Source organism: Peromyscus leucopus, chromosome 18 (assembly GCF_004664715.2).
Source record: "Peromyscus leucopus breed LL Stock chromosome 18, UCI_PerLeu_2.1, whole genome shotgun sequence".
NCBI classification, from domain to species: domain Eukaryota; kingdom Metazoa; phylum Chordata; class Mammalia; order Rodentia; family Cricetidae; genus Peromyscus; species Peromyscus leucopus.
The window spans coordinates 43166156-43192887 of NC_051078.1; the positions used below are offsets into that span (position 1 = coordinate 43166156).

The following is a 26732-nucleotide window of genomic DNA, read 5'->3' on the forward strand; positions in this document are numbered from 1 at the left end:
AAAGGGCATCAGGAAATGCTTGCCCTCCCTCCTCAGGCCGCCGTCACCTTCCTCTTTAATTCGCTGGGGCATGGGGCAGCCGGGAAGCCCCTGGGTTGAGTTTGTTTCCCGTCAGGCATTTCTTTTTCTAGGCCAGAGTTAACAGTTGAGTAAACATAAAGGAATGGAGAGCTACCCTCCAATAGCAAGTACGCCGGGTGCCCTTTTTTGGTTCATCCGCTTGGGTGGAGGGGTGACAGCCTGCAGAATTACAAAAATGCACGATGTGTTGAAGTCAGAGGACACTGTGGAGTCTGTTCTTTTTTTTCCCCACGTGGGTCTTAGGGGTCAGTAAGTGTCTTTTCCACGGAGCCATCTCACCAGCCCTTAGGTGATTTTCAGAGTAACAATGCTGAGGTCCTCTTAGTAAACCCAGACTTGCTAAGTGTGAGAACGTTTAGATGGATGTGCTGTTAAGAAGGACATTAACAATTGATTCACATTTTTCGTCTTTGCTTGCTTCTAAAAGAAACATACATTTTAAAGAATGAATATAGAGAATGGAATTAGACTTCAAAGACAAATAGCAAATGGATGGAAACTAATTAAGGGAGATAAAAGGCTTTTTACCTTTAGTTAAAGTAGTTGTGTTACTCAGACCTTTAGTTTGCAAGTAAAGCAACACAAAGACCTAGTAATGCATCTTCCTGGGGAAACCCCCTCTGTTGTAAATGTATATTGAGAAGTTATAATCATTTGATTTCTACATAATCTTATTCGCACTCTTGAATCAATGGGAGTAAAAACTGCTTGTGTAAGCTTTGGAACTGACTGTTGACATGATCCTCTGACTTTTTCAATTTCATATGCCAGTTAGTTTTAGGCTTCTGGTGAGGTGCAGAGCCATGAATGAAATATGTACATATGTAACATTTACTACACACATAGAACTGTTCTATTGTGTATTTTCTTTTGGTTTTAATGAGTATTGCTAAAAGTGGGAGGAGACAGAGCAAGTAAGACTCAGAGTTGAGAATTTGAACAACTTGCTTGCCACAGTGAGTAATTATACACTTTTTGTTGTTATTTTGTTTTGTTTAACAAACCAACCAGAAATCCCCCTCTCTTCCCTCCTCCTGCCCCCAGCCCCCAGCCTTTCTCCTCCGAAAAGATAAGGCCTCCCATGGGGAGTCAGCAGAGCCTGGTACAGTCAGTTGAGACAGACCCAAGCGCCTCCTGCATCAGGGCTGTGCAAGGTGTCCCACCATTGGGCTCCAGGTAGTGGGCTCCAAAAAGCCAGCTCATGCACCAGGGATGGATCCTGATCCCACTGCCAGGGGCCCCTTAAGCAGACCAAGCTACACAACTGTCTCGCTTATGCAGAGGGCCTAGACCAGTTATACACACTTTGGAAGGACTCGGTTAGCACTAGTGACTGCTTAAAAGGAGTTTGTGCAAATGTTTTCCCTCCCTCCCTCCCCCCCCTCTCTTTTGTGCATGTGCCAGGATTGAACAGGGCTGTAAACATTCTGGGTAAGTGCTCTACCACAGAGCTATAACCCCAGGGCAACATTTCAGTGTTGTGTGTCTGTGATGCTGGGCTAGAACCCAGGGCCCTGCTGGTGGGCGAATGTTCTACCACTTAGCAACACCACACTCCTAACCCCTCTTGTTGTCTTTCTTTTTTTGAGGTGGTCTTCCTATGTAGATCAGGCTGGCTGTGGGTTTTTCTCCTGCCTCTGCCTTCTTGAGTGCTAGGATTACAGATGTGTGCCACCGAGCCTGGCAGCATTTTAGTTTCTCTTTAGGGTAAGATTACAAGAATCCGAAATTACAGGATTCCAGAGGTTTTTAAATTTTTATTACATTTGTGTGTGTGTGTATGTGCGCGCGCACACCTACCGTGGTGTGCATGTGGAGGTCAAAGGACAACTCGTGTGATTCCCTTCTCTCCCTCCACCACGTGGGCCTCAGAGACTGAACTCACATTGTCGGGCTTAGCAGCTAGTGCCTTTCCACACCCACGGCCCCGATTCCAGAGTTGAAAATACCTGTGTAAATAAATGCCTCTCTTGGTGGCACTGAGCAGAAAGAGCAAGGTGAATGGAGAGATGCCCGTTGGCACACTGCCAGGCATAGTTAAGCCTTCCGTAGTATGGGAGAAGAGTCATGGGTGGCAAGATTAAAATTGGCCACATGAAGCTGGGCAGCGGTGGTGCACACCTTTAATCCCAGCACTCAGCAGGCAGAGCCAGGCAGATCTCTGTGAGTTTGAGGCCAGCCTGGGCTACAGAGATCTAGGACAGACACCAAAATGACACAGAGAAACCCTGTCTCAAAAAAAAAAAAAAAAGGCCACATGAGACTCAATTTCTTAATGGCAAGAACAGAGGAGGTGACAGGCAGACAATAAAGCCTTGTGACATTCACCTCCTAGAAGATGGAGCCCAGTTGTGTTCATGCTGTAGTCTCAAGCCTACCCAAGTTAGCGGCAGCCTGGACTCTTCCTGATAGCCATCAGAAAAGGGTACAGGTTTCTTCTTGCCTGCATCACCTCAAGCACCTCATTCAGTCGGGCCCCACACTTCAAACGCTCCCTCCCTAACCTGGCCGGGGGCCCAGGGCCCAGGGCCCAGGGCCCAGGGCCCAGGGCGTCTTCCTGATGGTTGCTTCTTGTTGCCAGATGTGCTTCCAGGGTACAGGGCTCACTTTTCAGGGTGGTGGTGGGTACCTTCTTGGCCGGGGCCCTCCTGGTTGCTTTCACCGCCTCTCCCGTGCTACGGTAAGCTCCTGGGAACAGCCGTACCTGTCGTTCCCTAGGTCCCCACTTTGCTGTTGTTTAAATCCCTCACTTTCTGTGCAGACCCACTTGGCCACGTTACCGCTGTTTCCACAGCACTCGGCAAATCCTCCTCTCTGGAAAAGGAGGAACCCTGCCAGAGACATTTTTCCGGCTTTCTTATGAGGGGGGAGAGGAAGGCTCACTTTGTGTGCCTGTGTTTGCAAGGGTGTGTTGTTAGTCCTCCTCTCTAACTGAAGAAGATGCCTTAGGAACAGTCACGGCCGTTTGTGTGCCGGACTCTAGTTCTCACAGCTGCCTGATGCAGGATCTGGTGTTACCCAGTATTGCAGGTAAAATAAAGGCCTCCAGAGTTACAGGAGCATGCCCAGGTCCCACAGCTGGCTACCAGGCAGAGGCAGGGCCGCATGCCGGAGATCCCCCGTCTGCAGAGTTCACTCTGCTCTGCTCATGCCTCTGGTTTTGTGTTTCCACTCCTGAGACACATGCCTGCTCCTGATCTGAGTCTTGCTTTGTGAGATGGAGCCCATGCAAATCCCAGTATTCCTAGCATAGTTCCGGCATACACCAGACTTCCATTCATGAGAGGCTTGCTGGATGAGCCTTCATTCCACCGTGCCCACGACATCAGAAGGATGATATGCCTTTCCACGATGATGTCTTCCCTGTGTCCTTCAGCTCTTCACATGCGTTCCATAATTAACACTCCATTCATATACTCATTCCGTAAATATTCATTAAGTGGCAGGGACACAGAGGCTCACTTAAGGGAGTTAACATTGAAGGTTCGTATTTCATTGAAGACGGGTTGTCAGACGTGAAACTCTGAGCTGTTCAGAACTGGTGCTGAGTAGAGCACTGGGAAACAATGGGGAGTTTTTTTTATATCTGACAGTCAGTGCCTTTAGCATGACGTTCGGGTGAGCCTTTGTCAGTCAGGAAGAAAGTATGGCCACAGTGGCTGGTTTGCTAGGCGCCCGTGCTGCCAGCATCAGGCTAGGAGTTACCGTGTTGTCTTTAACTCAGTTCTCTAGGCTAGTATAGACACTTGCAGATACTTCTGATAGCCGGGCGGTGGTGGTGCAGGCCTTTAATCCCAGCACTCGGGAGGCAGAGGCAGGGGGATCTCTGAGTTTGAGGCCAGCCTGGGCTACAGAGTGAGTTCCAGGACAACCAGGGCTACACAGAGAAACCCTGTCTTGAAAAACCAACCAACCCACCAAAAAAAGCTGGTTAGGGCTTAGGGTGCAGCTCAGTGGTAGAGGGATTGCCTGGCACACACAAGGCCCTGGGTCCAATCTACACTACCAAAAATGTATGCCAACAAATGTTTCTCTATAATTAAACAAGAAAAAAGGTCGGCAACAGCATTTTAGGATAGATTAGGATACCCAGGAGACTGATTGCGCAAATGTGGAAACTCAAACTCCTAGAGAGCAGTAAATGGAAATTAAGCTTTTGTTTCTAAGATGTGTGTGTTTGTATGTGGGTGTGTGCTGTGAGTACAGGCCCTGGGGAGCTGCAGTTACAGAGGTTGTGAGGATCTGACTTGGGCTCCAGGAACCCGGGTCCTCTGGAAGAGCAGGGGTCCTCCTAACCACTGAGCCATCCCTCCAGTCCTCCAAAGCAGGCATGTTTGAATTGAACCCAGGCTTGCTTCACTTTTACCTCAGATAGTCATGGACCCAGTGTTTCACCTCTTGGGTTGCTCAGAAGGATGCTTTTCTAGGCGTGTCTGAGTTCTGAAGTATGTGGGTTGTCATCAGTTTTTAGGTGCAGTGAAGCATGTGTTGTTACCACAGAGGAAGCTGGAGGTTCTGTGTGTTCTACAATACTTCACTGTCTAGGTGCAAGGTATTTAGTGCGACTTGACTTGCATTTTATCTTTTGCTTCATGAATATGCTGCTGCCCTGTGCCTGGGTGTATACAGCTCATTGGTAGCATGTGTGATTAGTAGGTGTGAGGTCCGGGGTCCGCTCTCCAGTACTGTAAAATAATATAATCCATTTTATTTGAAAGAACACTTACTCAAAGTCCCTTTGGGGTACTACTGTATTTTTAAAGACTTCTAGTGCAATCCAAGGAGTCATTCATGAGAACAGTACCTTCATGTGCAAACCCAGCCTCTTCGTGAACCTGCCTTGGAAGAGCTGTTAGAGCGCTTTACTCTCCAGGGCTCTTTTTTTCCTTAAGATTTTATTATGTATACAGTGTTCTGCCTCCATGTACACCTGCAGGCCAGAAGAGGGCGCCAGATCTCATTACAGATGGTTGTGAGCCACCATGTGGTTTCCTCTGGAAGAGGAGCCAGAGCTCTTAACCTCTGAGCCATGTCTCCAGCCCCCCTCTTCAGAGTTCTAACAGTTTTCATTAGTTGAAACTTTTTTTTTCAATTTCTTATAGCAGTTGTTTTCTTCCTGCTGATATTTTTACAGTAGAATATGCTTACTGCTCATTCCTCCCTGACAGTTGAACCTTTGAAAAGTATTTTTCCTTCCTTTCTTTTTTTAAGTCAGGGTCTCAAGTATCCCTAGCTCGCCTCAAACTGGCTATGGAGCTGAAGGTGACTTTGAATCTGACCCTCCTGCCTCCACCTCCCAGATGTTAGGTCTGCAGGTGTGCACTGCCAATGCCCAGTGCTGAGGCTCAAACCCAGGGCCTTGTGCATATTGGACAAATACCACTGTGCTGCATCCTCAACCTAAAAACACAGTTCTTTCCCTAAAACAGTGGGAAGTAAATCACTACTTTGTATGTAAAAGTATCTTTGAGATACTTTGGAATTGTAGTAAGTACCTGCTTAATCGTTAAACACACCAATCAATTCTGTAATCTTTTTTTTTTTATTTATTACAGTGTTCTGCCTGCATGTGTCCCTGCAGGCCAGAAGAGGGCACCAGATCTCATTATAGATGGTTGTGAGCTACCATGTGGTTGCTGGGAATTGAACTCAGGACCTCTGGAAGACCAGTCAGTGCTCTTAACCACTGAGCCATCTCTCCAGCCTAATTCTGTAATCTTAATTCTATACTTAAGAGTGATTTTGTAATTTCTGTCTTACAAATGAGGGACAGTGGTAGGCTGAAGGTTTAGCCACCTGTTTAGGCTAATACCAAGGAGGGTAGATACAGATTGGGAAACAGGCTTTTCTTCCTGTCCATTTTTAAATTTTAAATTATGTGTATGTCTGTATCTGTGTTTCTGTGAATGCATCCCGTGTGTGCAGGAGCCCGCAAAGGCCAGAGGAGGCTGGATCCCCTGAGGTGGAGTTACGGGGCGTCATGAGCCTCAGTCCTCTGGAAGAGCAGCCAGTGCTCCTAACCTCTGAACTGTCTCCAGCCCTTCCAGTCCATTAAGAATGTGTCTGATGTATGTGTGGGCATGAGTACCATGGTCATGTGTGGAGTTCAGAGGACATGTATGTGTGGGCATGAGTATCATGGTCGTGTGTGGAGTTCAGAGGACATGTATGTGTGGGCATGAGTACCGTGATCATGAAGTTCAGAGGACATGTATGTGTGGGCATGAGTACCATGGTCATGTGTGGAGTTCAGAGGACATGTATGTGTGGGCGTGAGTACCATGGTCATGTGTGGAGTTCAGAGGACATGTATGTGTGGGCGTGAGTACCATGGTCATGTGTGGAGTTCAGAGGACATGTATGTGTGGGTGTGAGTACTATGGTCTGTGTGTGTACGTGCTGGAGTCCAGCTCCAGTGGGCTCAGGTCCCAAAGAGAAGGTATGGAGTCTGAGGGAAGGAGACTGAAACCTGAGAAACAAAACTCTAAGAGCAATTTCTCTCTTCAAAAGGCACGGCATCGTGTTTGTACCGGGTAGTGCAGCAGCTCGAGCCATTTCCTGATTGCAGGCCTGTTCCTTCATTAGCTCGCCAAAGTACCACACCATTCTGATTCCTTCAGCGCCTGCTTCTGTATACCGCAGAGGGGGGGAAAGCCAGTCTAACTTGTTAGCAGATCTGCTCGGCGGGCGGTGGTGGGGGGTGAGGGTGGGGGAGGGCAGACCAGCTCTTGCCATTCATGCCGCAAGCCACCAATCCTGTCTGAACTCTTTGCCTAAGTGGCCTCAGGCTCTGGGCCTGGGCCCATTGTTTCTGCTCTGTGTTTTTCATCCCTGGGACCAGGTGTGCCCAGTTAGTAAATCTTTAACTTCTCTATCCTGGGGTAACGGCAGGGGCACAGGGGGACTCTGTGGGGGAATAGGCGGAGTTATCCTGCTACATGGTTCCACAGTGGTGGGGATTTTCTCCCGAAGAATTGTTTTGTTTAGAGAGACTGTTCTCATCCTTCACCAACGCTCACACAAAATTCCCAAAGGAAGCTCCCATAACACAGGGAGAATCATTAAAGATGAGAGCAAGCAGTGCTGGAGAGTCGTGATCCATCCGCAGTGTCGAAATGCTGGGACTTTGTCCAGCAGCAGTTTTGCTGTGCTGTCAGTCCATCCATCCGTCCGTCTGTCCGTCCGCACCACACATGGATACCGGTGGAGGCCGGAAGAGAGTGGAGGAGCTGGAGTTCAGGCAGTGGTTGGGAACGACCCCATGTGGGTGCTGGAAACCAAACCAATGTCCTCCGAAAGAGCAGGGCAGGCCCCCAAACACCGAGAGATGTCTCTCAAGCGCCAAGGAAGTGTATTTTATGTATTTCTGATACTTCAGTGGTTTTTCCCTCCCTCCCTCCTCTCCCTGTCTGTTTTGGAGACAAGGTCTCACTCTAGACAGGATGGCTTGAACTCCTGGGGCTAGAAGTTAAAGCGCACTCACTCCTTGGGACGCACAGGATCTGATGCCCGCGTCCGACCCCCTCAGGCACCAGGCATGCCCATGGTGAACATACATACATGTAGGCAAAATGCTCATACATACAAAATAGCACTTTATTATAATTTAAGAAAAAGTGTTTCAGTCTTTTTGGTTTTTCAAGACAGGGTTTCCCTGTGTAACCCTAGCTATTCTGGAACTTACTCTGTAGACCAGGGTGGTCTTGAACTCAGAGATCTGCCTGCCTTTGCCTCCCAAGTGCTAGGATTAAAGGTTTGTGCCACCATGCCCAACCCGAGTGTTTCTGAGTTGCTCCTGGAAAAAGGAAACTATTGCACTCGAGTAAGGCCTTTGGGGTAATTTAGTGTAGCTGTACCACTTTGCTGTCATTCATTGCGAAGGACCTTGTCCTGGCCGCCTCCCCGCCCCCTCCCCAGGGTTCAGGCGAACCAGAGGAGCAGGGCCTAGCAGCGGCTTCTCCCCTGAACTGCCCTGGCTAGTCCAGCTTTCTGTGGTGGTGTCAGGCAAGCGCCTGCTGCTGTGCTTAGGACAAAATACTCCTTATGTTGTTACATCGCTCGCTGTGTGCCGACACCTGAACCTCTGACTGCCCGGTGAGTCTCCAGTGAACAGATCATTCACCGGGTACACGCGATCACAGATGATGTTTGAAATCTTGGGAGATCGCTCATCTTCTAGGATTCGGGTTAACCACCCCAGTAGAGGAGAAAAGCCTTTCTTTAGCCTTTGGCGGGCTTCCAGATGCACAGCGCCTTTGCGGAGTCCTGCCCACTGTTCTTCCACCCTTGAGTGGAGACGCCTCTGAGAGATGGCTTTTGTGTAACGTGAGCCTCCCGCGCCCACTGGAACGTAAATCAGCGTGGCATAAAGGGAGGCTGGGGGATGGCGGGCTGGGGCTGACCCCTGGCCGACCCGCAGCTGGGCCCCCCTGGGGGCGTGGCCACGGGCCGGGCTGGGGGCGGGGCCGCTTGCGCATGGGCAGGAGGCCTGGGCTCCAACTGCCCCCGGTCGCCACAACCGCCGCCGCCGCCGCCGCCGTTAGCGCTCGTTTTTGGGGAGCTGTTGCCTGCGTGCCACCACCATGTCCAGAGGAGACGCGTCCCTGGCCGGAGGCAAAGAGAAAGGCGAGGAGCTGGTCGGAAGCCTGGGCTGGCGGTACCTGGTGAAGCAGGGGGAGGAGGAGGCAGAGGCGCTGAAGAAGGAGGAGGAGGAGGAGGAGGAGGACTGCTGCTCGGACGACCTGAGCCCCGAGGCCCCGGGCATGCACCCGGACCTCCTGGAGCTGGCGGTGGACCGAGAGAAGTGCCGCAGCATCCGCAGGCAGTACCGGCAGCTCATCTACAACGTGCAGCAGAACCGGGAGGACATCGTGAACACGGCCAGCGACTCGCTGACCGAGGCCCTGGAGGAAGCCAACGTGCTCTTCGATGGCGTGAGCCGAACCCGAGAGGCAGCCCTCGACGCCCAGTTCCTGGTTTTGGCCTCGGATCTGGGTAAAGAAAAAGCAAAGCAGTTGAATTCTGATATGAGCTTTTTTAACCACGTCGCGTTCTGTGACTTGCTGCTGGTGTTTGTGGGCCTGAGTTGGGTGGAAGACCAGTGCGAAGAGCTCAGCGACTGCGATGACAGCATGGCGCTCTCCTTCTGGGGGATGGTGCAGAAGGAAGCCACGACCTGGATGCTGCGAGCGGAGACGTTCCACTTCATTTTTGGTTCGTTCAAGGCAGAGCGGCGTGCGCGAAAGCCCCGGCTTGAACATCACAAAAGAGCTTGCAAAATGGAAGGAAATGGAGATATGCCTACGAAGTTGAGGAAGCTGGACGCGCATGCTAATCAGGAGACGACGGAAAAGGAAGTAGAGCGAATCTTGGGATTGCTGCAGACCTACTTTCAAAAGTACCCCGATACTCCAGTGTCGTATTTTGAGTTTGTGATTGATCCAAACTCATTCTCTCGCACTGTGGAGAATATCTTCTATGTTTCTTTCATTATAAGGGATGGCTTTGCGAGAATACGGCTTGACCAAGACAGACTGCCGATATTAGAGCCGACCAATGTTAACCAGGCGGATGAAGAAAGTGATTCCTGTTCCTACGGCAGGAAGCAAGGAGTTATATCTTTGAGTTTGCAGGACTGGAAAAATATTGTCTCCACTTTTGAAATTTCAGAGGCTATGATCAAAAACTCATACTAAAGGTTTTTGTTTGTAGTGTATGACTCCATCTTGTACTATCATCTCAAAATAGATTCTAAACAGAAGCACATGTTCTAGTAAACTATTTTCCAGAACAAATGAAATTGTCTCCTTGCAGTGTATTTTTCTTGATAACTTAGAAGGTTATAATCTTACTTAAAAATTGACTATCATGCTTAGGGGAAGTTTTTTTGAAATCTACACGGTACTTTTAGTAAGTTCTTGGGTTTCTTAGGAGGTATTAGCAGACTTGGTAAAAACAAAAACCAGGACTCACTCTCTGATAGTGAACTGCTTCTCACCAGGTGGGGAAAGAGTGAGAAAAAAGATCCGTTAGTCAGTAGTTGGGCAGCATTAAGACTAAAAAACATAGGTGGCATGCTTCCTTTCAAAAAGTGGGTCTCCATATTCTAATTTCCTTGATAAATGAACTTAACAAGTGTGTGTGTTAGACTCAATCAACCAAGGCATCTTGGGTTTTTGTTTGTTTGTTTGTTCTGTTGTTTTGAGACAGGGTCTCCCTTTGGAGCTCTGACTGTCCTAGAACTCAGAGATCCACCTGGACCTGCCTCTGCCTCCCACTTGCTGGGACTAAAGGTGTGCACCTCCACGCCCTTTGAGAAGGCATTCTAGGTAAGAAAACAAGGTCAAGTGTGTGGAGTTGTGACAAGTGAGACATGAGAACGTGCAGATTTGTAGAAACTTTTCTACTCGAATGTTAAGCTGGGCAGGAACCGTGGCAGCCTTCCCAGTCTTCTCAGAGGTAGATGATGTTTTATCTTGACTGATCTCACCACTGATATTTCTACACAGTGTCCTTCAGAATCAGTGCTGGTTCATCATGTAACAACTGGGGATATTTGTCCCAATTAACCCTGAATAAAAAGTGTGGGGGGGGGGAACTGGAGAGATGGCTCAATGGCTAAGAGCACTGGCTGCTCTGCCAGAGGTCATGAGTTCTATTCCCATATTCCCAGCACCCACACGGTGGCTCACAATCATCTCTATGGGATCTAATGCCCTTTCTCTCGGATGGTCTCTTCTTTCATGCAGGCACTACAATACAAGTAGTGTGCTCACATATGTAAACATTAAAAGCACAAACTCAAGGGGTTTGCTCTGTATCTGGGTCTGTACAGCAGGATTTGTGAATTCCCCCCCTCCCCCCATTTCTTGTGGGCCTGGGTTGGATGGAGACAGGCACTGCTCACTGCTCTGGTGTTGCAAATTGGGGACCTCCTTAAGGTGTTTGTGTAATTTATAAGGTTTTTTTTTTCCTTTCTTTGGTGCTTTGCAGTTTTAATGATGTAAACTACAGGACAACAGGGGATGTAGTTCAGTGGTTGAGTGCTTTCCTAGCTTGAGGGCTGCCTTAGCTTCTGCCCTCAACATCAGTGGGGTGTGTGCGTGCGTGCTGCGTGCATGCAAGCGTGCAAATTATTTGGTGGTTGATGTAGAAAATTTGGGTTATTAATAATTCCAGAAGAGGCAGCAGACATGCCCTGAGCTATTTTTATGGCTGTAAGCCTTTGGTGGTGGAAAAGTCTGCCACTGGTGTGGTTAGTGGTGTTTTTGCTGTGCTTAATAGTAACAGTAAAATTTCCTACTAAATCTAAGGAAGGGAGGGGGCAGGGAGAGGAAATCCAACGTCTAGATGACTCCCAGATTGAGAGGAGGGGTCTTTGGTGGAGAAAGTTTTCATTACACCGGTAATGTATAGAGAATTCCGGAGAAAAACCCTGATGAGACAGACACTTTGTATAGTCGCTGTTTTCCCCTCCGAACATGAAGACATGCTCAGCCTTCCAGCGCCGGCTATCAAGATGAAGGGCAGCATCGTTTGGTCTGCTGAGCCTCATCCTGGCATGAGAGCCCTGGGCCCCTTGGGAGGTCAGCGTTGGGAAGAGAACATGCTGCTGGGTTATAAGATCCAACTCAGTTCCTTCCTCAGCAGGCCGAATTGTTGATGCCTCTGCCTGGTTGTGTTCTGACATGTAGACGGCTTGAAAACACAATAGAAAATAAAGAGGCTTATTTTCTGATCAGGTGGGAGGGGTGATTTTTTTATTTTTTTTTTATTTTTATTTTTTTTTTTATTTTTATTTGAGACAGGGTTTCTCTGTGTAGCTTTGTGCCTGTCCTGGAACTCACTCTGTAGACCAGGCTGGCCTCCAACTCACAGAGATCCGCCTGCCTCTGCCTCCCGAGTGCTGGGATTAAAGGTGTGCATCACAACCGCCCGGCTTTTATATTTATTTATTTATATGATCACTCTGGGCTCTTGCTTTTGCTTTTACTGGTTGTAATGTTGCACGGTTTGTTGCATTATTTTGGATTCAAAGTAGGGACCTTGGAAAAAGAATTGAGCAATAGGAGATGAATTCAGTTATAGAAATGAACGGAATTGTCAAGGTTCAGTAACAGCAGCTCACTCTAAGGAGCAGGTTTACGGGTTTTGTTTTGAAGTTAAAATTCTGATGGTACCAGGCGCATGTGGCACACATATGCACAAGCAAGACACTCCAATCTAAAGCAAGACTACAGGATTAAACTAGAAAAAGCGTATGCGATTAAATATAATTCCTAGGTGTGATGTATTGGGAAAAGCAAAAGATTAAAGATGTGTTTGAGTGTTGTGTGTGTGTGGGGGGGGGCGTGCTTGTGCACATGCGCACACGCACATGTTTGTAACGCTCGTATGTGTGGAAGTGAAAGAGTAACCTTTTTTTTCCTTTAGACAAGGTCTTACTCTGTAGACCAAGCTGACCCCAGATTCACGGAGCTCCACCTGCCTGGCTCCCAAGCACTGGCATTAAAGGCATGTGCCACCACAAAGGGGAGCTTTTGAAAGTTGTGTCTTTTACTGTGCCATTGATCTGGGGATTGAACTCAGGGCGTCAAGGTTTGTGCAAATAGCGCTTTTACTGATTGCGCCACCGTGGAAGTTTCTCCCATTTTTTTTTAAAGCCATTTAAATTAATTAGTTAGTTAATTTGATTTGCCTGGTCATTTGGAGGTCAGAGGACAGCTTTTGGGAGTTGGTTCTTTTTCCACTCTGTGGTCCCAGGGATTAAACTTGAGTTTGGTGGCAGGTGACTTTATCTGTTGATTGAGCTCACCAGCTTGGACAAGTTTAGTGCCGTAGCCTGTCATAGCTGAAACAGATGACATCTGGCCTGGATTTGATGGGATTTAATGTGCACAAACATGTCTAGCACAGTGTCTGTCTCATTGTGGACACTCAGCCTATTGCATGGTGCCACCTACTTCTATGTTGGAGACTCAGTAATGGAGTCTCACGCTTTGTAAGTAACTCCCTTCCCTTTGTTCTGGGGGAATCGGTTGACACCCGATTGTAACGTGCACACGGCTAACTGACTCAGCTGTACCAGGTGCCGCTGCTGGGGTTGCCGGAGGAGAATAGTAGAGCACGCTCCATCCGGAATGTGATTTACCGTGTCCTGGCTGTGCTGATTTCCTGCCGCGTAACAAATCGCCAAACACCCAGTAGCTTTGGACAACACTATCTACTGTAGCAGTCTTGGAGGCTGGATGTCCAACCAAAATGGGTTTGGCTAGACCAGAATCGGGACTCGGACAGCTCCGGTTCCTGTCTTGGGGAGCTGTTCTCATTGGATTACATTTTGAGTGGGACACTATTTAGTTGGCGCTGAATGATCGCTAGTTCAGTTTTAAGTAGGGTTAAAATGAAAGCGTAGTGTTCAGTTCTAGGGTCAGCTGAGTGCTTCAGCTGTTCACATTGGCCAGTTAAATCTTAAAAATTCAAGCTCCGGTGGCATACTTTTTTGTTTTTGTTAAAAGCTGGTTGATATAATTTGATTTAAAGCTTGAACTGTAAAAATCCATTAGATACAGAATTTTGGTAAAGAATACTTCATAAACTATTTTAGTTAGAGTTTCTATTGCTGTGAAGAGACACCATGACCATGGCAACTCTTATAAAGGAGAACATTTAATTGGGGCTGGCTTACAGTTCAGAGGTGTAGTCCATTATCGCCATGGCAGGAAGTGTGGCTCAGCAGACGGACATGGTGCGGGAGAAAGAGCTGAGAGTTCTACACCCCAGTTGGCAAGTAGCAGGAAGAGAGTGCCACCCTGAGCCTGACACACTTCCTCCAGCAAGGCCACACCTCCTCATATCGCCACTCCCTGAGTCCATGGGGGCCATTTTTTTTCAAACCACCACATAAACCTTTGGAAGAGGGAAGGTGTGGCCTTTGAGAATATATTTGTTCTCGCTTGTTCTGCTTAGGTGTATTGCAAAAGGTTGGTTTCAAGGGCAAGAGGTTTTTATTTTTCTGTTGTGTACCTGTTTGTCCTAAGACCATGCAGTTAAAATGAATTTGAGATTCTAATAGTTATGTTTTAAGTAAAATTTTTATTTATGGGGTTTCAAGTGTGATTCCTTTGCTGTCCATTGAGGTCATGGAAGGTCAAGATTTCTAAGATAGCCGTTTCTCAAAGACCAAATGCTCAACCTAGCTGTCATCAGCCCCTCGCTATGATTCTTTTATCCGAGTGAATCAGAGACAGACATGTTCATGACAGCTTCAGAATGCTCCGTTGGGGATCTTTGGCTTCCAGTTTCTTCAGTTTACTTTAGGATAGATCTTCCTCCACTTGATGACATCTGGTCTCTTAAGAATGAGTTCAGATCACATTCATTCCTATCCCATTCAGAATACTGTGGGTATGTATGTGGGATATGCCACTGTTACGTGGAAACATGCGTCCATTCACAAAGACAGGTATCTTCAGATTGGACCTCATGTTCCATGTAAGGGGGATCTTCATCCATCGAGTGAAAATTGGAATGCTGATCTGTACATCTTTGATTTCTCACTGTGCTTTAAAATGATGAGCCCAGTATCGGCACCATCACCCCCTTGTGCTGTCCTCTATGTCCATACTGAACAGTGTCATACTGTTCTTAGTGTCATACTGAACAGTGGTTCCAGAAGAGGATTGACTTTTGTGCCTGCCTTTTGTTCACCAGTTGAACAAAAGCCACACCCAAGTGCTGTCGGTTTTTATTACTTTATTTTTATGTGTATGATGTTTGTCTGCATGTATGTTTGTGCATAGTCTGTGTGCCTGGTGCCTGTGGAGTACAGACAATTGTGAGCTGCCCGGTGGGTCCTGGGAATTGAATGTAGGTCCTTTGGAAGAGCAACTGGTGGTTTTTGTTTGTTTGGTTTTTTTTGTTTTTCGAGACAGGGTTTCTCTGTGTAGCTTTGCGCCTTCCCTGGAACTCGCTTTGGAGACCAGGCTGGCCTCAAACTCACAAAGATCCACCTGCCTCTGCCTCCTGAGTGCTGGGATTAAAGGCATGCGCCACCACTGCCCAGCACTTTTTTTTTTTTTTTTTTTTTTTTTTTTGCAGCTGGTGTTTTTAACCACAGAACTATAACTCCCCTCTCCATTTTTTTAAAAAAGATTTTAAAGTGTGTGTGTGTGTGTAAGCTGGTGTCTGAGAACCAGACTCTACAAGAACGGGACACTGAACTGCTGGTCCATTCATTGCCTCAGCTGCACAATGGTTTTTTGTTTGTTTGTTTGTTTGTTTGTTTTTGTAGGCAGGGTTTCTCTGTGTAACAGTCCTGGCTGTCCTGGAACTTGCTCTGTAGACCAGGCTGGCCTCGAACTCACAGAGATCCTCCTGCCTCTGGAGGCAGTGCTGGGATGAAAGGGGTGCGACACCGCCTGGCAACAATGGTTATTTTTTAAGAACATCTGTTTATGTTTTTTTGTTCACCCTTTAAAACCAACAGATGAGCCTCACGCTTTTGGTGACCCCTCGGAGGGAGTCATGCTGGCTGTCTGGCGTTCTTTGATCTGAGGGGCTGTTATTACCGGCTTGTTTTTCCCCACAGTGCTCTGCATTGAAGGAGAGGCTTTGGTCGTCATGCCGGCTCACGAATGCTGGCTGTGCTTCCCCGCTTCTCGAGGTAGACCTTTTGTGCAGACGGTCTGGCTGGCGCAGACCCACCCCAGCTGTTGCTGGTGTCCAGGTTTCCTCCCTCCAGCCCCCTGGCCACTGTGTGCGCCCCGGCTGCAGCTGAGAGGCACCCCTGGGGCTGTGCTTCCTCCTTCTCACTACTCCACGGCACCCCCCTCCAAATCCCAGACGCCCTGTTGTACTGACCCCCGTCTCTGCCCTCCACCCTCCACACCTGATTGTAGGCAGGAGAAAGACACGCAGTCTGGGCTGGTAAGTTTGGGAATGTCTAGTTAACTGGATTTAAACGTGTTTTTACTGTACTTACTGACTCTTCAGTCATTGCCGTCATTAGCCCAGGGTTTTACTATAAGGTAATAGTGAATGTATTGTTAAAACAGTGTGAATGTAGCTAGTTACATATAAAGCTAATGTGTATACACTAGAATGGCAAGATATTTAAAATTTTCCCTTAGTACCTGTTTCTAAAGTCTGATACATGGAAATACTGAAACCGAAAGGAAACAGAACTTTAGATGTTTATGCTAAAGCGATGCATTTCTTGGAGTCCTTCCTACCTTCCCCTGCCTGGTTAAATGTCCCACGAGGGCTGGCTGGTAGAGTGCATGCATAAGACCGTGACTTTGAGGCTGAGCGTGGTTGCGCACACCTTTAATCCCAGCACTTGGGAGGCAGTGGCAGGTCTGTATAGTGAGTTCCAGGAGACCCAGAGCTACATATCGAGACACCGTCTCATAAAACAAAATCCCCCAACCTGTATAATACCTTGTAGAGGCAGAGACGTTTAACTTACATGTAGATCAATACTGGTTAGTGATTTTCCTGAGATCTTAGGTTTTTGCATCTCAACCACACAATGTAATAAAGTCCTAAATCTTGACCAACTTGGCAATTGCTGTGTTAACATCATTGTGTTCACTGTTTCCCAGACTCCCTTCTTAGCCTAAGACCTTACCCACTGATTCTGTTTTTACTGGAAAGTAAAGGTGATTGCTAAATTCCATTGCTGGCACTATTAAAAACATGCTGGGCAGTTATATCTAATAGTTTCACACTGTGCACCTGGGAGAATTTCAGTAGAAGTTTTCTGTTTCTGTGTTTTGTTTTCCCCATAGTTGAGAGAAACCTAGTTTAAAACCCAGTTTAAAAACTCTAGGAAGGGCTGGTGAGATGGCTGAGCGGGTAAGTCACCAAGGTGATAAACTTACTCCAGCAGACTTTCCTCTGATTTCCACAACCATGCTGTGGCAGGTTCCCTCCCCTACAAATAAATAAATAAATATAACCAGGTAAGAAAAAACCCAAAACATCCTGGGGCAGTCAGTATGAAAATATCGGTGAGACCCATTATGTATAATTAATACGTGCTTGTAAAACACTCAATTCTGGAGAGAGAAGTGTTAATCCAACTTGGTTTGGATGTTAGTCGGTTTGGATAGGCTGTCAGTATGTGGAGTTGTGTGGACACTTCAGGAGTAGGTAGCAGGCGTGGGGAAGGGCACTGGGGTGCAGGATCGGCAGTCCCGGCCTCGACATAAAGCAGCACTGGTCCCCTTCAGGAAGGCTGGATGTTCCTACATGGAGCTGCAGTGAGAGACGACATTTTCCTGAGAATGACCTTTGCTTTTCCTGAAAGAAAGCTTTTTGGACATTGCTGCTTTTCAGTTACATTCTTATCATTTATGTTGTTTTCCTGCAGCCACATCAAAAAGGCCAACTTCAGACGCTGCCGACAATGAATGGCTCCAAAGACTCCCCCGGGTCCTACGACTTCGACCTCATCATCATTGGAGGAGGCTCCGGAGGACTGGCAGCAGCTAAGGCAAGGCCCTCTGTGCTGTGGCGTCGGGGCGATGGTTAGGACGAAGTGACGCTGCAGTGATGCTGCAGTGATGCAGTGACGCTGCAGTGACGCTGCAGTGATGATGCAGTGATGATGCAGTGACGATGCAGTGATGCAGTGACGATGCAGTGACGCTGCAGTGATGATGCAGTGATGATGCAGTGATGCAGTGACGATGCAGTGATGCAGTGATGATGTAGTGATGCGGTGCTCCCACCCCTGGCTGTTCACACTCTCGGGTTTGCCCCAGACAGTCAGGCTTGTGTTTTCCCAGTGACTTAGGCATACCTTAGACATATAAAGGGACCACTTTGTAAGTCACTTTCCAGACTTCAGGTAAAGTTCAGACAGAGCCCAGGGATTTAAGGCACACTTTGTTTCATTCTAAATTTGCTTGATTTTTTTGTTTTGTTTTCAAGGACAGTAAAGGTGAATGGAAATGGTTTGAAGTTACATACTTTTTTGTTGTTTGTTTAGTTTAGTTTTGTATTGTTTTTTGGTTTCTTGAGACAGGGTGTCTCTGTGTAGTTTTGATGCCTGTCCTGGATCTCGCTCTATAGACCAGGCTGGTCTTGAACTCACAGAGATCCGCCTGGCTCTGCCTCCCGAGTGCTGGGATTAAAGGTGCCACCGCTGCCTGGCTGTTTTTTGTTTTTTAAAAACCATTTGATTTTTTTTTTTTTTCACTTTGACTTCTCTGTAATTAATCTTCAATGAACAGTTAGTTCTTAAACTTAATCAAAACTGATTTGCCTCTGGTGTGTGGGGGGCGATTTGAGAATAGCTAGTCCAGGGCCTGACTGGAAAAGGGCTCTGCAAATAGGAAAGCTGCTGAAGTGTGAGGCTCTGGCCCTGGCTTGAGGTACAGGAGATGCCTGTGTGACGGCCCTCAGGCCTGCCGTCCTTCCAGCAGGATCTCTGAACAGGTGCCGCCTGTGGTCAGCCGTGAAGGTGATCTCATGCACCTCCCACATGAGGAGCAGGCGGGTATCTGGCATGAAGCGGGGCTTTGCTAAAGGTGACTCAGCAGTAGCACCTGCGTTTCCTTCTCTGATGGGGCATGTTTGAAGGACACACGGCCTCAGTCCTTGCTCTCCAGTAGACCGTGCTTACTCTGTGAGAACAATAGTTTCTACAAGGCAGTTCCAGAAAAACAAAACCGAAGCCCCCTCCAGTACTCTGCCTTAGAAGTGGGTAATACAGCCAGGCGGTGGTGGCGCCTGCCTTTAATCCCAGCACTCGGGAAGCAGAGGCAGGCAGATCTCTGTGAGTTCGAGGCCAGCCTGGTCTACAGAGTGAGCTCCAGGAAAGGCGCAAAGCTACACAGAAACCCTGTCTCGGGGGCAAAAAAAAAAAAAAGAAGTGGATAATACTTAGTTTTCAGATGTCGCCTTCCGGGGAACAGGGTGAGGCAGACGCCTTGGGCCTTACCGAGTGTTTCCCGCTTTAGATTTGTGCTGTGTCTGTCAATGTTTGAGAGGAACTGTGCAGAGGTGATCCAGGGGCTGCCAGCTCTAACGATTTTTCAGTTGTAATCTGTGTAATCTTTGTCTTAGCCTGTCCTACCGCTGAGCTAATCTACAGCGCAGGATTCCCACACACCCATCTGTGGTTGGTTGTGCTTTAGAGTGTGAGGGCCAGTCCCTAGTTCCATTCTGTTGGTAATTCATCTTAATAACTTCCTTCCCCAGGAGGCAGCCAGATTTGACAAGAAGGTGCTGGTTTTGGATTTCGTCACACCAACTCCTCTTGGCACCAGATGGGGTGAGCTTCTGAGCACGTGGTTTGTCCTTTCCCCTGGCAGTGACGTTGATGACTCCTAAAGCCCAGCTCTTCACGAGAACCGAGCTAAATGCTATAGATTTAGGTTCAGCAGAAACCCTGACCACAAGCTGGCCAAGGTGACGGACATTTCATGATCTGGTCTGCAGTGGAGCATTCTCCCTAAATTATGCCTGAATAGGTCGGCTGTGGCCATTCTGCGTCTTGGTGAATGACACTGGCTGCTCATTCACTGACTGTGTGTCAGGTCCTTGAGAAGCAGGAGCATGGGCTGTAGTGGTGCCCTCGCTGTGGAAGAAGTTCCTGTCCCTGTGGGACTTCTGCTTTAGTGGAACCAAAAGACAAGCGAGCCCTTTGCTGTTGGGGGAGAGAGGCACTCAAGGAGGGGACTTCCGGGTAGAGGAGCGCTTAGCTGTGGATTTGTAAGGCAGGGTTTCTGAAGAAGTGCACTGTGGGAGAAATGGGGTGGATGTGCTCAAAGCGGAAGCAGAAATCAGGCAGTGTTTGCTAGCATTCTCACAGAGTGGATTCATAGGTGCTGAGGCAGGTAAGAGTCCTTTGGGGGTATAGTTGGGTAGTGGGAGCTGGACATAATAAGAAGTAAAAGTGGAAAGGAAGGCAGGTCAAACCACAGCACTTCCTTGGCCAGGTTGAGGACTTGGACCAACAAAGGCAGATAATGGGCTCATTGAGAGAAATGACGAGTACGCTTTATAAAGATGACGCGGCTCCTTGCATTAGCAGTAGCAGGTGGTAGTGTAGCCAGACACAGTGGCATCGCAGCCTATTAACTCATCCAGCCAGCACGTGATTGGTGTTCCACACTCCAGGGGTGCGGATCTTGGTGCTGGATTCATTCCCTGACCCGTGGAGTTAGGACCCATGGTGATTCTGTGGTGGTATTCTCCTCAGAGGACGTGCCTTTGAACTGTGAGCTCCATAGCCACCTCCCCCCCGCCTGCATTTTGTTCTGATAGAATAAAGTGATCACACTGTTCTCTCAGCTTAGAGGTGACTGTTTTTCGAGAGAGGAGTTTTAACATAGAGTTCTTTGGAGAATCAGTGAAAACTATAGGCTGCTTCCTCAAAAACTCACATAGACACCAAATTTTATGCATATTTTCAGATCTGCACATAACCATGCTTAGTATAACAACCTCTTCTTTATTTCTGTGTGCGGATTTAGTAGCAAGTATGGCGTTACACACATAATAAAATTTCAGTTTTTGTGCCGCTGTCAATCTGGAATTGAACCTGGAAGTTAGAGAAACTGGAAATCTGTCTGTTTTGTTTTGAGATGACAACTGTCCTCTGTACATAGGCTCTATGACCTTAGAAATGCCAGGAGACTTGGGAACAGACTTTAACAGTGTTGGCCACACTAAGCAATAATAATAATAATAATAGTAATAGTAATAGTGTCTCATTACATCTTAATCTTTGGCTTCTTTGAAGGCCCTGAAGTGGGTATGAACTGACTTCTCTGGTGTTGCAGGTCTTGGAGGAACATGTGTGAACGTGGGGTGCATACCTAAAAAGCTGATGCACCAGGCGGCTTTGCTAGGACAAGCCCTAAAAGACTCCCGCAACTATGGATGGAAAGTCGAGGACACAGGTATGGGAGAAAAGAAGCGGCTGTGAGCTGTGGCCTTGCGACCCACCATCTAAATACCTGGAACTTTGTTCTGAGATGAGTTCTGTGTTCTGAGATGAGTTCTGCTATTAGCCTGGGTTAGCCCAGAGCTATCCTTTGAAAAATTTCAGAAGCATTTCTTGAACTCGGAACTTCTGGGGTGCTGTGACTGACGCTCAGGGCCGTGGACAGAACTTAGTTGTAATGAATGCATTGAGTGAGAGTTCGAACCACTGGCTTTGGGGCATTGAGTGACAGCTGCATCCCTACATCATGTGACTAGTGATGACTTCCCTGGGTTTGAGGCTTGCCTCTGTCACCTGCTCGCATTGTGACAAGTCTGTTATCTACTAGATTTCCTTAAAATGCAGTGCTTAAAAAATAAATCAAACCAAACTCAACCCACCTAGCAACAGAGGTTGGTAAAACATAGGTAGTTATTATAGTTGGATGATTGGCACATGGGGCAAGATAGGTACTGTCCTGTTCCATTTCTGGTGGACAGAGGCCAGCCAGGCAGGCTTTCCAGGCTTCCTACAGCATCCCCGCCCCCAAGTATCTAGTATCTTGGTGCCCAAGCCCCTGACATGACCTGATCTTGTAACGCTGGCTCTTGTTCTAACATTGTATGCGGTGTGAATGGCGGCGTGTCTGTGGTTTATCAAGATTTGTGTGGTCTCCAAGAAGCAGGCGTTAAGACCTGGCTTCACCGTGTGCTCGGTGGCCGGGCTGCCTGGCTGGTGTGTGGTAGACTCTTTCTTGAGAGAAGCCACTTTTCAGGTTGTTTCTACTTAAACCACAGCCTCCCTGGGGCTTGTCTCCTCCCTGTGCCCCGAGTGTATTTTATCTGTACCGTTATCTTGTTCAAGTCATTAGTAACAATCATTAACCAACAGCTGGAGGTTGATTTTTTTGAGACAGGGTTTCTCTGTATAGCCCTGGCTGTCCTGGGACTTACTTTGTAGACCAGGCTAGCCTCAAACACACAGATCTGCCTGCTTCTGTCTGTTTCCTGAGTGCTGGGATTAGAGCCTTTTTTTTTTTTTTTTTTTTTTTTTTAAGACAGAAGCTTTACTCTGTAGCCCAGGCTGGCCTGGGACACACTGGGTGGCTCAACTGCCCTCTTAAGCGCTGGTACAGGCATGTGCCTGTCAGAAGAGATTGTTTTTATCAGTTGGCAATTTGAAATCGAGTATTTAGTGTCTTGAGTCAAAGGATTAATTTATTTACAGAATAGAAAATTTTCCTTTTTCCAGGTGAGGATTGGAGGACAGTGGGATTTCAGGTTGTCTGGAAACTTGAAAGGAACCAGTAAACTTGCAGATAAAGCAACTGTTTGAGATGTTGGGGGGCCTTACATAGTTTCTGTGGCAACCGCTCTGCTGTTTTCATATCGTGAAAATAGCTTGAGATGTGTGCTGTTACCAATGTAGTAGCTCCGCACCTGCCTGTAACAGAATCTTTCAGTTTGTTGCGGATGTGGTCCTGAGCCTTAATGACACCCTCTTCCCCACACATCAGTGTTTACAATCCAAAGTCATCTATCAGTTCACATCTCAGTGAAGGAGAAGAGAGTTTGTGGTTTTGGGTCCTGAACATGAGAAAGCTTGTTCTGGGTTGAAACTGCCCAGCTCCAGGTGAGAATCTGCAGAGGAGGCCTCGGGACAGTTTGGAGGACTGAGTGTTTCCTCTCTTGTGCAGTTAAGCATGACTGGGAGAAAATGACGGAATCCGTGCAGAATTACATCGGCTCGCTGAACTGGGGCTACCGAGTAGCTCTTCGGGAGAAAAAGGTCGTCTATGAGAACGCTTACGGGACATTCATTGGTCCCCACAAGATTAAGGTAAGTGTAAAGCTACATTCTATTCTCCTCCCCTGCTTTTTCAAAACAGTTTTCATTGGTGTGGGCAGAGAAAATCATGTCTAATATGTGTTTAAAGAAGTCAAAGTGTCAAAGTTAAGGCTGCTGTGACCTGGGTTGTCCTGTTTGGTTACTGTCACAGCTCATGGGGCCTTCTGTGGGGTGGTGGCATGTCAAGGTCCTCCCTAGGCCAGATTTCCTGAATTTGAGGCATGCCTCTGTCACTTGCTGGCATTATTCCTTAAGGCGGGCCTTTATCTGCTCAGCCTTTAATGCCTCTTCTGTAGTTATGAGGACTGAGGGAGACATCATCTGAGTGCCCTTTACCAGCTTTGAGGTTCTGGGGGATAGTCCTTTACCAACTCTGAGGTTCTGGGGGATAGTCCTTTACCAACTCTGAGGTTCTGGGGGATAGCCCTTTACCAGCTTTGAGGTTCTGGGGGATAGTCCTTTACCAACTCTGAGGTTCTGGGGGATAGTCCTTTACCAACTCTGAGGTTCTGGGGGATAGTCCTTTACCAACTCTGAGGTTCTGGGGGATAGTCCTGTACCAACTCTGAGGTTCTGGGGGATAGTCCTTTACCAACTCTGAGGTTCTGGGGGATAGTCCTTTACCAACTCTGAGGTTCTGGGGGATAGTCCTGTACCAACTCTGAGGTTCTGGGGGATAGTCCTTTACCAGCTTTGAGGTTCTGGGGGATAGTCCTTTACCAGCTTTGAGGTTCTGGGGGATAGTCCTTTACCAACTCTGAGGTTCTGGGGGATAGTCCTTTACCAACTCTGAGGTTCTGGGGGATAGTCCTGTACTGGAACTGACATTATTTCCTTTGCAGGCAACAAACAACAAAGGAAAAGAGAAAATCTATTCAGCAGAGCGGTTTCTCATCGCCACGGGTGAAAGGCCACGCTACCTGGGCATCCCTGGAGACAAAGAGTATTGCATCAGCAGGTGGGGAGCAGGCACAGGGCCTCCTGCTGCTTTTCTTCTCTTTTTCTTTTTTTAAGATTTTATTTATTTATTATGTATACAGTGTTCTGCCTACATGCATGATTGCAGACCGGAAGAGGGCGCCAGATCTCATTACAGATGGTTGTGAGCCATCATGTGGGTCCTGGGAATTGAACTCAGGACCTCTGGAAGAGCAGCTGGTGCTCTTATCTGCTGAGCCATCTCTCCAGCCCCCTTCTGCTTGTCCTTTAAACCCACCTAGTTCATTGCCAGGACTTAGGAGGGAATTATTTGCCATGTTTTGTCCTTGGGGACTGGAAGGAAGAAGGGGCTGACATTTGTTTTAAAATTGAAAGCTGCAAGCCTTGGTCTCCTGCCTTGCAGTTGACACGTCACACACTGGCAACATAACGTAGATAGATGGACTTTGCTGTTTGCACTTGAAATTATTTCTATGTATTTAAAAACCAGGTGGGTATTCAGGAACGTTTTGTACAGTAAGTGTGGTTGTGTGTAGGTTTATTTTTTGCTAAGCAAGGATCATGTCCTTGTTAACAGTAGAGAAGTACAAGCTGAAAGGGTTAGCTCTAATGGCCATCCACAGAGGTTTATGAGGCCTTGGCTCCCGCTACCCGGCTCCTCTGGTGGCTTCAGTATACTGTAGAAGGACCTTCGAAAACATGTCAAGAAAAAGGATTTTGCCCGTCCAGGGATAACACTTCCATCACTGTTAACTCGAGTTTTAAGTTACAAAGTCGTTAGGACACATTGCCAATCTCGCCCTTCTTGGATGCTTTTTCCTGGTTGTATTTAACTGCCTTACGTGCGGTTTCCTTCTTCTAGAAGTAGGAGTCCCTTGTGCCCCGAGCCGGGGCAGCTCTGATGTTTCTGTACCTACTCCCTGGAAGGTGTGGTCTGCTGTGCTGAGTCTGTCTGGGCCCTTGTGACACAGTGACTAACGGGGGCCTCTAAGGACAAACCTCACAGTTGTGGAGACTCCCGACCGATTTCCCAGTTCATAGATGGCACCCTCCTACGGTGTCCTTGTGTGGTGGAAAGAATGATAGCCTCTCTGTGGGGTTCTTTATAGGCTCCTATCCGTTCATGAGAGCCGGACCTGTATGACCTAACCATCTATTGAAAAGCCGTTGATACAGGCACATTTGGGAAGAATTTAGCAGGAGTTTTGATGTGCGAACAGACGTTCAGGCTCCCTTCCTATTTTTATTTTACTAGAATTAGGGTTTCACTGTTTTCTGGGCTGATCTTGAATTCCTGGGCTCCAATGGTCTTCCTGCCTCAGCATCCTGAGAAGCTGAGACTACAGGCATGTGCCACTGTGGCCGACAACTCAGCATTTTGGTAGTGATGGGCTGGAAATTGGTTAAGGTAGGGCATTGTGTAGCCCAGACAAGCCTCCAACTCAGTATGTAGCTGAGGACAACCCTGAATCCATGATCCTCCCGACCCAGTGCTGGGGTTACAATCATGCACCCCCTTACCCAGCTAGCCTCATGGGATTTTGGTTTTCTTTTCCTCTCTCTCTTTCTTTCTTTCTTTCTTTTTTTTTTCTTAGTTTGTTTTTTGAGACAGTGTCTTTCTATATAGATCAGGCTGGTCTCAAATTCAAAGATCCTCTTGCCTCTGCCTCCTAAGGGCTGGGATTAAAGGCATGTACTATCACGTCCCTGATTTATTATAAGATTTTTTTTAACCTCATTTTCTTACCATGATTTTATGATCTCTCTCTCTCTCTCTCCCTCCTTCCCTCTTTTATTTGTTTGCCCCCCCCCCCAGACGGGTTTCTTTGTGTAGCTCTGGCTGTTCTGGAACTCACTATTGTAGACCAGGCTGGCCTTACAGAGATCCACCTGCTTCTGCCTCTTGAGTGCTGGAATTAAAGGCGTTCGCCACCACTGCCTGGCTGATTTTATGATCTCTTATCTGTTGTATTTCTAACTCAACTATAAGATTTTTGTTGAGTTAAAATTTTATTACTTTTTATATTACCAAAAGATTTTCAAAGTTTTCTTCCCATTCTTGATACTGGGTGTTCCAGGTAAGAAGTAAAACCCACCCAGGAATGAAACTGAGTGGTAGATCAGTGGTTTGATTTTGCACATGAATAATGTTTTCTGGAGGGCACAAAATGGCTGTGGGATCTCATAGCAGAAGTTACACTATTGGCTATATTTAGCCACTAGCATATTTGAAAACTGGCTGGGTATTTCCAACAAAGAGTAGTATAAAGACCTTTTAGACTTTTCTCACATTATATGTGTAGCGTCTTACAAGATGTTTATAATATTAAGTTCCATATTCTTAGGAAAGTGGAAAATACTGCATCATTACCCATATGTGAACATTTCCCTCTCCTTTTTCTCCTCTTTTCCAGTGATGATCTTTTCTCCTTGCCTTACTGCCCGGGTAAGACCCTAGTGGTTGGAGCGTCCTATGTTGCTTTGGAGTGTGCAGGATTTCTCGCTGGTATCGGCTTGGATGTCACTGTGATGGTGCGGTCCATTCTCCTTAGAGGATTTGACCAGGACATGGCCAACAAAATCGGTGAACACATGGAAGAACATGGCATCAAGTTTATAAGGCAGTTTGTTCCAATTAAAGTGAGTGGGTTTTCTGTGGTTGTGGGTTTTGTAGTCACGTGAAGGATAAAGGCGGGACTGGGGGCAGAAGCAGTCCTGTGAACATTATAAACCATTAGGAGTACTGTGTGGATGCTGAGCGTGTGCGTGACTGCTGCCTCGATACCACGCTCCTTACACACCAGTAATCACTAGAGCTCTGTGTGCACACACCTACACACTAGACCAAGGTGGTCCCTGGGCTGAGTCCTCCCATTCCATTTCATCTCTGCTCAAAGGTTCTGGAATACACCACGTTATGTCTCTG

General features: G+C 47.4%; 2 protein-coding genes across 5 annotated transcripts in view; both read left to right on the top strand.

Moving 5' to 3' along the window:
* Txnrd1 (thioredoxin reductase 1) overlaps nt 1-26732 on the top strand; it is an 87361-nt gene that overhangs the window by 46583 nt on the left and 14046 nt on the right. For 3 of the 4 annotated variants that reach the window (XM_037196870.1, XM_028880276.2, XM_028880275.2), the window contains 6 exons: nt 17456-17578; nt 19291-19363; nt 20877-20996; nt 22716-22858; nt 23710-23825; nt 26221-26446. In XM_037196870.1, coding sequence (XP_037052765.1) covers nt 17492-17578; nt 19291-19363; nt 20877-20996; nt 22716-22858; nt 23710-23825; nt 26221-26446 — 765 coding nt within the window. In that variant the 5' untranslated portion in view covers nt 17456-17491. Of the gene's footprint in view, nt 1-15682; nt 16009-17455; nt 17579-19290; nt 19364-20876; nt 20997-22715; nt 22859-23709; nt 23826-26220; nt 26447-26732 lie in introns of those variants that run through there. The other variant, XM_028880274.2, reaches the window with a different exon arrangement.
* Nucleotides 8529-9880, top strand: Eid3 (EP300 interacting inhibitor of differentiation 3). Its single transcript, XM_028880278.2, has one exon. It carries the CDS (start codon nt 8664-8666, stop codon nt 9774-9776), a length of 1113 nt encoding a protein of 370 aa, XP_028736111.1. The 5' UTR covers nt 8529-8663; the 3' UTR covers nt 9777-9880.

Coding starts and splice junctions, on each gene's coding strand:
- Eid3 (XM_028880278.2), top strand. CDS start 8,664: ATGTCCAGAGGAGACGCGTCCCTGGCCGGAGGCAAAGAGAAAGGCGAG.